This window comes from Grampus griseus (assembly GCF_964374135.1).
Source record: "Grampus griseus genome assembly, chromosome: 20".
Lineage (NCBI taxonomy): Eukaryota > Metazoa > Chordata > Mammalia > Artiodactyla > Delphinidae > Grampus > Grampus griseus.
Genome location: NC_139014.1, coordinates 6,865,462 through 6,879,869, shown reverse-complemented (window position 1 = coordinate 6,879,869; position 14,408 = coordinate 6,865,462). Strand labels below are relative to the sequence as shown.

The 14,408-nt window shown below is 38.9% G+C and overlaps 1 protein-coding gene across 1 annotated transcript; it reads left to right on the top strand.

Annotated features, from left to right (window-relative positions):
- The first annotated feature begins 954 nt into the window (after positions 1 to 954).
- SUMO2 (small ubiquitin like modifier 2) lies at positions 955 to 11,925 on the top strand. The gene is made up of 4 exons (XM_082679115.1): positions 955 to 1,122; positions 2,741 to 2,872; positions 8,369 to 8,440; positions 11,249 to 11,925. The coding sequence occupies exons 1-4, from the start codon at positions 1,102 to 1,104 to the stop codon at positions 11,309 to 11,311; spliced, it is 288 nt and encodes a 95-aa protein (XP_082535241.1). The 5' UTR covers positions 955 to 1,101; the 3' UTR covers positions 11,312 to 11,925.
- The last annotated feature ends 2,483 nt before the right edge of the window (positions 11,926 to 14,408 follow it).

The following is a 14,408-nucleotide window of genomic DNA, read 5'->3' as shown; positions in this document are numbered from 1 at the left end:
GAGTAAGTGGGAGGTGAGGGAGTGGAGACAGCTGGCGTGCACATTTTTTTCAAGCTATTTGGCCAAGAATGGAGAGAGATACGGTGGTAACTTCAGAAGGAAGTAGAATTGAGAGTCTTTTTCTACGGTAACGGCTAATGTGCGAGTGGAAGAAAATAAAGGACATAATCAATAAAACCTACCGAGAGGAGTGGGGGACATCCACGGCACAGATGTTACGATTGTGCTTAAGACAAGAGGGACCTACTTCTATTTCTGAACGGATGTGAGGAGGAAGTGATCGATTGGTTTGGAAGCTTGATATCGGGTGCTTCTCTGATGGATTTTGCTTCCTCTAGGAGGTTGGGAGCCAGGCAATGAGTAAGGAGTTTGTAGGATGAACCTTTTCCTTCAGCTAGTCAAAGTACAGGGTTTCCAGCAGGACGGAAGTAGTCACGGCACTAAGGCAAGAGCCTGGTGGGAAGCGGGTTGAGGCTGAAGCTTTAAAATCCGAGGGAAGAGAGGCTGACTGAGAGGAAGTGTGATGTTCCTCTGACCCTGAGGAAAGCTGTATTTGGGCCACCGAATGAGAGGTTATTTTCCCAGAACCTCGTGCTGGGGCTTTGATTTAGGCTCCCCCTTCCTCGTCTAGTCAGTCTGCCTTCCCCGGCTTGTGTGTCACGTCTAGGCCTCAAGCCTCCCAGTCCCCAACGAGGACCAGCTGGAAGCCATTTTGATTAAGCTCCACCACAGAAGGAGGACAATACAGCCCCGCCCAGAGCCAGGCGCGCCCCCGCGACGGCCCGGGTGCGCGTGTCCGCGCCTCTTCCCGCCGGCCTGGCGGGCGCCGGGCCCACGCTGGGGCGGTGCGGGGCGGGGGCTGGCGGTGGTTATGTAAGCGTTGCGCGCTCCCGCGAGGCGGCAACCAATGAGGAGCCCCGGCGACTCGGGCTCGCGCACGCAGGATGGGGGGAGGGAGCGCACAACGTGCGCGCGCCCTCTCCCTCCTCCACTGCTGCCGCCTCCTTCTTCTGCCGCTCCTGGTGCTGCTTGTGTGCTCGTTCGGTGCGGACCTGGTACCTCTTTTGTGAAGCGGCAGCTGAGGAGACTCCGGCGCTCGCCATGGCCGACGAAAAGCCCAAGGTGAGCTCGGCGCCGTCCTCCGCGCCTCGCCGCGCGGCCGGGGTCACGGCGCGGGCCGGGGTCCGGCCCGAGCCCGCCGCGGGCTCCCCGCGCCTTCCCGGGCCCCCCACGGGGCGGCCGCGGCTCAGGCCCCGGCGCTCCGCGCCATTTTCTTCCCTCCCCTCTTCCTCCCTCCCGCGCGGGAGGAGGCCCCACCGCCCTCCCCCGCCCCCGGCCGCCTCGGAGTGCGCGCCGGGCGCGAGTTGGGCGGGCGAATCGCGGACACCCGCTGGCCCACCGGCCGCGAGCTGGGCTTCTTGGGCCCTGCTGGCCGGGCGAGCGTGACGAGGGGCGTTAGGGCGCGCGGTGTCCCCACCCTCGGCGGACCCCGCGCCGGGCCGCGGCGGGTGTTGCCGCCTTGGCGGTGGCGAGGAGTTCCCTCCTCCCAGGGCTTCCCCCCTCCGGGGTGGGGGCCGCGGGCATCTGGGGACCCCTGCCCCGGGCCGCACTGGCCGGTTGAGGGTTCGGGGCGAATCAATGGGCTGCTGATGGGTTGGAAGCCGGATGCCCGTCGGCCGTCGTGAGGGGCCGGGGTTGGGGGATTCCCGGGGAGTATTTCCCACATTTTTTGTCGGAATGGGCAGTGGCTTTTCCCTGGGTGCCAAATAACCCCTAACCTGCCGAGACCATGTGGTTTCGAGAAGTTGGAGGCAGATGTACGAGCAGAGAGACTTCGTAGGGCTTAACTTTTCAACGCGGGTTTTGAGGCTCCAGGAGGCTTTTCCCTGGAGGACTCGGGTACACACTTCTTCCTGGCACACGGGACTTTCTTTTGGTTTGTTTTGTGACACCCCCCCCCCTTTCCATTCTGAAGTGGTTTAGGGGCTACAGAATTCCTTCTACACTTGATTTTGATGAACTTCAGATTGGGTAAAAATCTACAAGGAAGACTTGTGGAATAAATCTACAAGGAATAAAACTGTGCATTTGACTCATGACAACAAAGGGGAGGGGAGAATAAGCTCATAACTAAAAATAAACAAAAATGAAGCTGCTCATAGAGGCGAACAATAATAGTGGTTCTGAGTTATTACCGCTGCTTGGGAGAGAATCAAAGGATGTTCCTCAGTCAGGTGGTTTTTTTTTTTAATGTAGCTTGAGATTTGTTATTAAGCTGAATTTGGTAACTTTTTAATGAGATTTGTAATGAGTTTTGAATTTCAAGCTCTAGATTTTTCTTGCATTCTGTACTCAAAGCATTTTGGAAAGAGAAAGGATGCTTATTTTTAATCTTTTTAGAGGAAAGACATTTTGAGTGTAATACAATATATGTCATTTAAAAAAACTCAGATTCAAGAGGGCATTGCAGTAAATTGAGGGAGATCCATCTTTAAAAACCAGTTGTCGACACTGATAGTATTGGATGTAGGCTGCTTTTCTGTTTCTGTGACATCTATTTAATATTGTTGCTTCAGGGTTTCTTATCTTTCAGATTGATTTCAGCAGCTGCAAACAGCTGTATGCTCTGTTATAAGAATGAGAAACCTGTTGATTTCTGAAGCAACTTGGGCTGCTGCTGCTTTAAAAGGTGTTTGTTCTTCACATTTTCCAAATTCTACTTTTATTTTTCTTTCAACAGGAAGGAGTCAAGACTGAGAACAACGATCATATTAATTTGAAGGTGGCGGGGCAGGATGGTTCTGTGGTGCAGTTTAAGATTAAGAGGCATACACCACTTAGTAAACTAATGAAAGCCTATTGTGAACGACAGGTGAGGAACTGACTTGTATACTTCCACTGAATAAAACGTATTTAAAAAAAACAAACCTTTTTTTCTTGAGAATAGAAACCAGCATAATATATCAATAGATTATCTTTGGTAGAATGAATATGTACTTATAGACTTGATATATCACAATTTTATCATACACTTGGTTTGTTGATTCTTCATAAAATCCCTTAGGGTGGTTAATATCACATATGATTCTAGTTCTATGCCAGAAATGCATCAAATTATTTTCACAATAATTTGGTTTGTTCCCAAGGGGATGTAATTTTACTTTTATAAGAAAATAAGAACGAACTTGGTAAAATTTCTTGTCAGGCTCTTTTTTAACAATTAAAAATTTGTCTTGTGTCAAAACAATTTATTTCGGGTGTTTTAACCAATTTGGGAGTAAATGTGGGTTTAAGGACATTGCAGTTTTCCTGAAGCATGTAAAACTGTAATATTTTCTTTTTACACTAATAGTAGAGGTCAAGAGATTTAAGCTCCTGAGCCAAGCATACACATTCCTGTATTATAAGGATATTTGAATTTTACTCAGAAAACAGTAAATTTTTTAGCTCAGAAGAGGAAGTAGAAATGAACAGATGCTGGGAGGTAAATGTAAACTTTAAGACAAAGAAGCTTCCTTTTGTGATGTTGAGTCTGTAACAATACAAAGGTAATTTTAAAGATGACTTTTGCAAGTATAACAGAAACTCTGGTAGATCAGTTAATCCAACAGTAACCTGGCAGAAGTATTTTTCTTGTTCAACCCTGGATGTATAATATATAAAAATTTGGAAAATTATTAGACCAAAACAACTTGTCTACATTGCAAATTCACCTCCTAAAAATAGGTTCAAAACAGAGTAAGGTTAAAACCTCTACAAGTTGGGAAATTGAGTTTGAGTTGATACTTGGGCCTTCTCCATGAGACTGAAGGGCTTCTTAAACTGAAGATTTAAACTTCTTTTTGAGTTTGAAGCTTTATTTTATGCCTAGTTTATTTATAAGATAATAAGAGTACTGTGGTTATAATTTTTTATCTTCAAAAACTTTTTCATAGTTCCTTACAAAGATATGCCCTTCAGTGTACTTTCATTTGAAGAATTCTGGTGAAATCCCCTAACAGTAAATATGTACTTGTTAATTGTGCTAAAGAATCTTTGCACTGGTATCTACCATATTTGAATACTAGTACTCCTTCAGGTTCCAGGGGAATTTTAAAAGGTAATCATTTTGTAGAATGTTTATGTAGCAAAACCTTATACAACATAGAAATTCATGCTTAGATTTGGTGACTTTCAACAAAATTCTCTGCATATCCTAACTTTTCTCTAATTACTATTAAATTTTAGCTTTTAAATGGTCATATTCTTCAACACTGACTATGAAAATTTTCAAACTTAGAGAAAAAAGTTTACACTGAATACCCATCAGTCTACTGCCTAGATTAACTGTTACCAATTTACTATATACATCTATTGATACTCTCTGTCCATCCTAAAATGGTCATATTTAAGACTTCCCATATTTCCTGTGGGCCCCCAAAAGAGCTTTTTATCTTTTTTTTTTTTTTTTTTACCAGATGCCTATGTGCTGGGGCATTATACTGTGTGCCAGAAAAAGTAAAGCACATCCTGTGTATTCTAGATTATCCTTATAGGAAATTGTCTTATAAGATCTAGTTAGTGGGTCAATCAAGAATTTTTTAGTTTTCCTGCTATGTTAAAGTAAGTCTACTATATTACCCAGTGTAAATAAAGTTTTCCTTTATTTTTTTCAATTATTAGGCATAAGATTGGGATTATATTTGACTAAACTTGTTGGGTCCACTCTTAACTTGCACTAGAGGAAAAAGAACATTGGTAATCCATAAAAAATATAATTCCACTGCATATCTGTTGGAATGCAAATGTGAAAATATTATCCAGGAAGAATTTGGAAAGATGTTTATTCCCATTTTCCTCTTAAATTGGGGATAACCTCAGAGTTTTGAGTGAAACAAGATCCCTGTTTACTTTTCAAGTGGTTTCTCTGGTTCTGAGGAAGAGGGAGTTGAAGTATCATCTAATTGGGCTGATTCCCTGCTTTCTAAGTGTAGTTACAGGTTATTAAAAACTAAAATATTTATCTGATCTGATTTGCATAGCTAAAGTTTTTTTGGCAGGTGAGACTTCTTGACCAAAGATTTCCTATCAAGATTAATTGAATGCTCATATTTACTTTCTAATGAACTCATTTGGTATTGGATCTCTGGAGGAGTTCCAGTGAATGCCTAATAGGCATCTAAAGCTGAACATGAAAAGCAGGACTCTTGATTCTACTAGAAATCTTTCTCTGTTGTCCCCACTCAGTAAATAGCACCATTCTGCATCTAGTTGTCAAAACCTTAGGGTCCTCCTTGATGATGCATCATAACAAATAAAATCCATCAGCGAATTCTGTTCTCTATTTAAACTTGGTCCAGCACAGTAGCCACAAGCCACGTGTGAGTGTTTACCACTTGAAGTGTGGCTAGTCCAAATTGAGATGTGCTGTAAAGTGTAAAATGAATGCCAGATTTTGAAAACTTGGTGTGAAAAAAGTTAAATATCTCAATTTTTAAAATGTTGATTATATGTTGAAATGGTAGTATTTTTAAATATGTTGAATTAAAACTTTAATCAGACTTTTACCTTATTTTTAACTTTTTAATGTGGCAACTAGAAAACTACCATATGTGGCTGACATATTTCCATTGCATAGTGCTGAGCCCGCAACCATTTTTATTCTATTCCTGATTAACTACTACCTCAGGGACTTCTCTGATTAATTCAAAGTGCCCCTGTTGCCATCACTGGGTCCTCTCACTCTTTTTTGTTTGTTTTGGTTTGTTGTTTTGCATTGATTATTGTCTGTATTTATCTCTCTGCACTAAAGTGTAAGCTTCATGAGCATAGGGCTGTTTTATTATATGACTATTTTTCTAGAGCCTAGACCAGTGCTCAGCATATAGAATGTGTTCAAATGCTTGTAAAAGAATAGAGAACATTCAAACCTAGTGTTTCTGTAGGTTGGTTTCTAAGTAAGTTTCTCATTCACATGTAGAGTTAGACTTTGCCCACTTTATATCAGCCACATATCCTTCAGGCAACTGATTGAGAGCATACTATTTCATTCTAGTGTAAATCTACCCCAACATTGTTTACTAGATTGTCAGGTGGTTTCAGAGAGCACAGAATAATTGGTTTAGTCCAGTTCGTTTTTGTGAAATGAAGAAATGGGGTCCCAAAGAGAGAACCTCACACATCTCTTCTGGAGCACAACTCTAAAGCTCAGGGATGAGATTTATACAGAAGAGGAAACCAAATACTGGTTTAATGCAAATTCATTGTTTGAATTTACATGGTTTATAGAATCTTAAAGGCAAGTTTCCTGAATTTTGGACTTTTGATCTCTAGCAAAATAGCTTTTATTGATAAGGAAAAGCGTAAAAACAGGTGTCAATAGAGGAATACAATTTGCTTGTGTTCTACTGGCCCTGCCTTCCCTTCGCCCTTATTTTGAATGGCCACGCCATTGGATGTAGTGAAGGAAGAACCCAGCATATAGAAGATGCTAAGAGTTTTGTTGAAGCAGAGTCTCCAATGGAGTGTTTGTAAGTAGATAATACTTAGTATTAATGGCTTGGTATTGAATTCTTGGTTACTTTGTGTAATTGCAAACTAAATTTGAAAGTCATGAGGAATGAATTAGGTTATGGCTGTCACCTGGTGGGGGATTGCTTGTATTCCGTAAGACAAGGGCTAGTCTGGAAGTGGTATGTGTCAAAGACCAGAGTGTTGTGTTGTGTTTTGTTCAACGTTTATTTATTTACCTATGTATCTATCTATCTGCACCGGGTCTTAGTTGCGGCATGTGGGATTTTTGTTGCAGCGTGTGGGATCTTTTTAGTTATGGCATGCGAGATCTTTAGTTGTGGCATGTAGGATCTAGTTCCCAGACCAGGGATCGAACCTGGGCCCCCAGCATTGGGAGCATTGGAGTCTTAACCGCTGGATTAGGGAAGTCTCAAAGACTAGAATTTTAAAGGAAAGCAGTATGATTTTCACGTGACAGGTAGTTTTAAAGACCAATTCAGTGAATCCTTGTTAAATAAGGGAATACAGTTGTTAAACAAGTGTTCATTGAACACTTTATTTCAATATTTTTAGTTCTAGGAACTCAGTTTAATTTTCTCTTAAATATCAATTAAAACTGGGAGTTTTTGTAACGAGAATTATAGTTTGTAATTTGAGCATGATACAGGAATGGCTTTGTGTAAGATGCTTCCAAGAAAGGTATTTTTCAAGTTAAAATATTCACAGCATACCTCCAAAGAAATCTTGTCCTCATTTGGTTGCAGTTACCAGCAACTTTGCTATTTTGCTCTTTTCCCCTTCTCCCCACCCCTATGTCAGGTAGGTGATTCTTAATAGTGGAGTCCCCTTTGCAGAAAGGGGCATATTTGAGCTCATTTATCTCCTTAAATGCACATAAAAATTTCTTGACACTCCCTTTTGTAATAAAGCTTCTCCTCAACTTAGCTTTAGGTTTATTTTCAAATAAAAACAGAAAACGAAGCATATTTAGATACTGCTTTTCATCCATTTTATTCCATCAGTATTTAGCACCTACCATGTGCAAGATATACAGTATATAACTAAGTTTAGATTTCTATCCCTACTGGAGCTTATTTTCTAGTACAAGGTTGACTAACAATTGCAGGCTTAGGTAAGTACTAAGCAGAAAAAAGCAGGTGCTTCTTTAGAGCTGTTCCAGGATTTTCTTGGATGTGGATTGTGGTCTTATAGATGGTTTTAGGAACCAGTTATTGCCTTGTGTTTTGCTGTAAATGTACTCACTGCCCAAGGATAAGAACTTGAATATGCCTGTGGTGTTCCTAGTATTGTGCTGGGCTGGGGCTTAGGTTACTCTTACATAGTGGTAGGAATTGTTTGGATAGACAAGAAGGGAAGGTAGCTTTTAGGCAAAGTTTTATTTTAATCATTACACCTTTTTTAGGTGACTTCAGTTTTCATATTATTAATGGGTTTTGTTATGTGTTTGTTTTTGGAGCGCTTTTTAATGTGTGTTGAGGAATGTTGACATGTGCATCTGTTGCTTCAAATTTCCTTTTAGTATCTAACTCATTTAAATGCACTGTTTGACTCAAGGTATGATCTGTTCAAGCTTGAAGTAGCTATGGTCTCAAAAGTAGCTATGGCTCTCAAAAACAGCCTTTTTTTTTTTTCCAGTCCTTTTTAAGAAAAATCATTTTTCCAATGAAAATCAAACATAGTATAGTTTAAAGAAAGTGAAAATCACTCCAAATCATTTAACCAATATAGAAATGTTAACATATTGATGATCATTTATTTAGGTCTCTCTTTTAAACATATTCATGGCCAAATATGCATGTAGTTTTAGTTCTTACTGTTTCTTTGCATTCTTATTGCTTTTAAACTCTTTGTCCAGGGTTTGTCAATGAGGCAGATCAGATTCCGATTTGACGGGCAGCCAATCAATGAAACAGACACACCTGCACAGGTAAAAATGTCTTTGTGCTAACTAGAAAAACCAATGTTTTTTATAATTTTCTCAACAGCTTTGTTTATTAATTTGTGAACTTCTAGTCATCGGAATATAGTTCTTTTTTTTCTTCTTTTTTTTCCTGTATGTGGGCCTCTCACTGTTGTGGCCTCTCCCGTTGCGGAGCACAGGCTCCGGACACGCAGGCTCAGCAGCCATGGCTCACAGGCCCAGCCGCTCCGCGGCATGTGGGATCTTCCCGGACCGGGGCACGAACCCGCGTCCCCTGCATTGGCAGGCGGACTCTCAACCACTGCGCCAGCAGGGAAACCCTATAGTTCTTTACCAGAGTTCAAAGCTGTGTAAAATATGGCCAAAAGGGAATAGAAAGAAAAAATAGATTCAGGAAGTGCCAATGGTTTTTAAATATTCAGTTATCACTTAGTAAAACTACTAGGTCGTTTTACTTTAATCCATATTTTTCTTCTTGCCAGCATTATTTGGAAAAAAATAAATAAAATTCCTGTTTGTTACTTCAGAATGTTGTTTTCCTTTTGTTTTCATTGCTGCAGCTCTAAATCATACCCCGGGTTCCCCATAAGCGATTGGTTGGCTGTTTATCCTAACCATTTTAGCCCCTCATGAATTCTCTTGTACCTATGCTTCTGAACTGAAGAGAATCTAGTGGCTCTAACTGCAAGTCTCTTGATAGCTTATGTTTCACAGGGCTGTTGATTATTATTTCACAGGGCTGTTGATTATTATTTGGTGGCTTTCCAAACCCTTACTACAAAAGGTGTTGTCTGATCCCTTAATCTCTTTACTTATTACTTCAGTTGTTCTGTCACTTTGTAGGGGATCGGCTGGGCTATCTTCTTTAGCAGAAACTTTTTGTTTCTTTTTACCTTCTGAAATTCCATTTAAGACATTCTGTTTTGGGGGAAAAAACTTTGATAGCAGAAATTTTAAATTGGAGCCCTTGTCCTTTTGAATTTGTTTTATCACCCCATAAAAACTAGAAAGTGATAAATATGGTATGAGTGAAGCAGAAAATCCAGATTGTGGTTTTGTTGATAATCTTCAAAAACTTGAAATATCTATGAGTTATACTTGAGGGAAGAATATTTTGAAGAAATTTCTGTTGATGAGTCTCTAAGAAGCAATTATAGTATGTAGCCACAAGGAGGAGCTGAATTCTCTTGATGAATGAGAGAGAGAGAAAGCTCTCTTGTATCCTTTGAAGGCATTTAAAGTTTCACTATAAAATTGAAAAACATTCCAGTAGTTTCATTTCAGTGGATAGGCTGATGGATTTAAAAGAATAAAAAGAACCCATTATGCTAAACTCTGATGGTAATGTATTTTCTGTTTTTTGAAGCCCTCACCCACCACCAAAAAAAAGTTCTGGGACTTGTCTATCATGCTAGCTGCAAATAATTAAACCTGAGGAGGATTTGTTCAGTACTGCATTCATAAAATCTTCAAATTGAATTTGGAATTGACCTCATTTTAGTATTTGGAATTGAATTTATTTTAGAGTGAAATTGATTCATTTTAGAATTGTTCTTCCAGTACTTATTAAATAGCAGAATTGTATAAATTAGAACATCTGCTTAGCAGCCAATTTTAATAGCAGTATAATTGTTATATACTCATTCTCTTAAGTACTTCACTTTCTTTGACTCATTTAGTTCTCATAACTGAATATTCCATTTTACAAATAGAGAATTGAGACTTAGTCATTAATATTTTAATGCTTTAGTTCTACTTTACTGTATTTGAACTTCATTAGAAACGTTCCCTTTCTTGTCTTTAGATGCCCAAGGTTGTTGTTTTATCTTCAAAATTACCAGTTTTTAGAAAATTTTTCTTGGGTGATTATCAGCATTATAAACTGTTCCAAAGCTTGTTTACCTTACAGTGTTGCCATATGTACCAAGGCCTTCCTGCTATCAACATGGTTTTATGTATAATGTGTGGGTTAGTAAACCTTGCAAACTTAATAGCATTTTGAATTTTGATTTTTTTTTTAACAAGTCTGTTTTTGCTCATGCTCCTTTTTTTGTTTTTTAACATCATTATTGGAGTATAATTGCTTTACAATGGTGTGTTAGTTTCTGCTTTATAACAAAGGGAATCAGTTATACATATACATATATTCCCATATCTCTTCCCTCTTGCGTCTCCCTCCCTCCCACCCTCCCTGTCCCACCTCTATGCTCCTCTTCTTACTACATAGTGGTAACCACTGTTTTTTGCATAGGCAAAGATATAGTCATATTATACACATACACACAAACTTAAAAATATATATACAAATATAATACTATAAGCTGTTCGCTGCCTAGTTTTAAAATTTTTTAGCCTAATACCGTATCTAAGGGATATTTCCATTTCTGCATGTGTAAATCTACTTATTCTTTAATAATAGGTACATGGTATTTCATGTATGCATGTACTATATTTTTGGGGGTTTTGATATTTTGGTTATTTTCAGTTTTTTGCTCATCTAAACAACATTGCAGTGAGAGCCTTTATACACATCAGTTTTATTTTCAATAATTAAAGGTGAGATGATTTAACTTATGGACATACTCAGCTTTTTAACTTAAAAACTCAATTTTCTGTAATCTTCATAAAAAAGACCAAGTGAAAAATTATTTAAACCTAAGTCTTACGCTACTTTAAGCTGTGGGACATCTAAAATAATGAACACTGGAACTGGGTGGAACTCGTGCAGATTTTCAGGCTATTTAAGTCTGATAGTTATAAATTTTAAGAGCTAAATAACCAATGGCCGATTGTTTTTTTTCTCATTTATGCTAGTTGGAAATGGAGGATGAAGATACAATTGATGTGTTCCAGCAGCAGACAGGAGGTGTCTACTAAAAAGGGAACCTGCTACTTTACTCCAGAATTCTGTTCCTCCAGACCAAGAAGACATTCTCAATTAGAAAACTGCAATTTGGTTCCACCACATCCTGACTACTACAGTATAGTTTCTCTATTCTTTCATTTTCCCCTTCCCCATTCCTTTATTGTACATAAAGTAACTGGTGTATGTGCACAAGCATATTGCATTTTTTTTTTTTAACTAAATGGCCAACGGTATGTTTTGATCGACATCAAATGGAGATGGAATGGGGAAAAATACTGGTTCTGTGAAGATACCCCCTTTTCTCCATTAGTGGCATGCTCATCAGCTCTTATCTTTATATTCCAGTAAGTTATTTTGCTCTCACTGTTTAACAAAAAAAGAACAACATAAAAATTCTTGCATACCTTGTTCGATTGGAGAATTTTAATGTTTTTCATTTATCATTGTAAAACCAAGGACAATTTTATAACTTTTTTGTACGTAGCTGTTACATGTAGGGCAATCTGTCTTTAAGTAGGGATAAATTACTCTAAAAGAAATGAATCCTAGATAGTTTTCCCTTCAAGTCAAGCGTCTTGTTGTTTAAATAAACTTCTTGTTTAAAATGAGCTGTTTTCTTTATTCTGAGGAATATTAAATAGAAAGTTGAAGCTTAGAGAAAAACATGACCTGAATAGGCCTACTAGAAGTTACATTTCAAGGAAGAAATAAAGCTACTTTGCATTTCTGACAGACTAATGCAAAACAGGGAATAACAAAGTTATATAAATGACTAGCAAGGAATGTCCTGAGGCAGAGTGGGTGAGTACCTGCAGCTAAGAAAAAGTTCTCATTTTGCTGACTCTGCTGATAAATCACTTGACCATTCTAGTCCTCATTTTGTCTGGTGGTAAATACTCCCTAACCTAAAACAGTTTTTGTTCCTTATTTGAGGATGTTGAGGGACAGAAAATATTTACCTACGTATACCCATTCTTACAGCCTTAAATATGCAGATCACTACAGTTCTTAAATTCAGTTGTATGGGGAAAGATAACTACAGAACCAATAAACAGAATATTGGAGCTGGAAAGATATGTAAAGATTATCTAGTTCTAACCCCTGTTTTAAAAATGACAAGGCTGAGGTCTAGAGGGTTATTCGTCACATAGTTAGATGGCTATGAAACTGGAACTTAGAGGTTAGGTTTTCTGATGCCTGTTAATTGAATTTTCCAATAATGGTTTACAAGAGACTGAATTCCCACCCTTACTGCCTAACAATGTGGCCTTTTTGGATCAAGTCCCCATGAGCTATCATGCCTTGTCATTCACTTAATTCACTCTACCTCTGTTGCAATATAGTCTTTTTTACATTCCCCATTTCTATAGTGAATAAGCTTCCCCAGAGACAGCAGGAATTACGTAGGTTTTTGGCTCTGTGTATATGTGAGTTAATCTTGAATCAACTGAAGTTTTATTTTCCTATATGTGTAGTGCTGCCAACCTATTTTTACAATTTATATTGTGAAATAGTGTGAGAAGCCTGCCCCCAAGAATTCTTAGATATCGGGTAAGTACATTTCTCTTGCTCTAGGTACTATTAAGTACTGGAATTTTGTTGTCCCCAAAATTAAAGTTAGGATTGAAATTGAAGCCAGAGAACTTTATTAAGGAAGGATTCTTCAACTGGGTTCTTGTTGAACCAGAGGGAACTAATGTCATGTCTGAGCTTTCGCCATGTTGGGGGAACTTTTAAATTCTTTCATACTAGAAAAACTTTCGGTAGAATTTTAAAAGCCATAGGGAAATGTGTGGAAAAGGCACTGTTTCATAATATAGTATGTTGTAGCTTATTGATGTTTGGGTCAGTGTATAATTAAGATTTACCTTATTCTTAAGTGAACTTTTGATTGTTGCCCTTGCCTATTTCACATAAATTACCACCAAAAAGGCAAATATTTTATGGGAAAGCTTACAGAGAACTTTTTAAAAAACCCTTTGAAAATAAGCGGATCGTTGAAAATGCTGAAAGTAATTGTAGCATTTTAATTTTTTTGGCTTGAGAGGGGAGGTTCAAATGATGGGAGTTACACTGCTCTTTTGGATAACTGTTAGGACAATTTGACTAAACTCTTTTAAGTTTGTGCTTACATATCCGACATGTTTGTATCTTAAAAGTAGCAAATAGTACCTAAGTGAACCCAATCTGTATAGGGAGATAAATTTTATTCTCAAGCACCTCTCATATTCATCCAAGCTGCTAGAGGCCAAAACAAAAGGTATTAGCAGCTTCCCAGAAATAGGACTGTCAGGTTATTTGGCTCATTGTTTTCCTTGTTTATGTTCTCACAGAAATTAATTGGATGATCAGATTACATTCTGTCTAAAGGGGATGATGTTGAATGGAACATGGGAAGAAGTAAACATAGTTTGAGGAGAAATTGGAGACTTGAGTCAAAGTGTGTAATTATGTAGGAAATTGATACCAGGAGGTCAGTAAGATAATGGAATCCCAGGATTTGAGGGCAGCCTGTTGGAAAGTTTTTTCCAAGGTCTCTGTGGGGGCCATAGGGTATTGGAGAGGGCCAGCTGTGCCATTTTCAGAGCAATATTGAATTGAGAAGCAGCTCTGCGAGGCATTCTCACAACTCTTAAGAGTTAAGTACGTTATGGTGAAGATTAAATGAGATAATATATGTTCTAACTACCACATACTGAACTCTTTAATTTTAAATAAAACTTATTTTCAGCGTGAAGTAAGGGCTCTGCCGTAGGATGCTGAGGCTTCAACTGAATACCATAATCCCTACCAATTGGCCTGCATTTTCTATTCATTTTAAAAACTGAATACAATCTTTGTCTCATTAGGTTTTTTTTAAACTTTTTGGTTTGTTTGTTTTTTTTTTTTTTTTTGGCCACACTGCACAGCATGTGGGATCTTAGTTCCCTGACCAAGGGTCAAACCCATGCCCCTTGCATTAGAAGTGCAGAGTCTTAACCACTGGACCACCAGGGAAGTCCCTCATTCGGTTTTTATTAATTAATTAATTAAATTTATTTTTGGCTGCGTTGGGTCTTTGTTGCGGCACGTGGGCTTTCTCTAGTTGCGCCGAGCGGGGGCTACTTT

Excerpts from the sequence above, each read along its gene's own strand:
- SUMO2 (XM_082679115.1), top strand. The coding sequence starts at position 1,102 with ATGGCCGACGAAAAGCCCAAG. Across the intron at positions 2,873-8,368 it reads AAGCCTATTGTGAACGACAG|GGTTTGTCAATGAGGCAGAT; the intron begins GTGAGGAACTGA and ends CTCTTTGTCCAG. Across the intron at positions 8,441-11,248 it reads AAACAGACACACCTGCACAG|TTGGAAATGGAGGATGAAGA; the intron begins GTAAAAATGTCT and ends CATTTATGCTAG.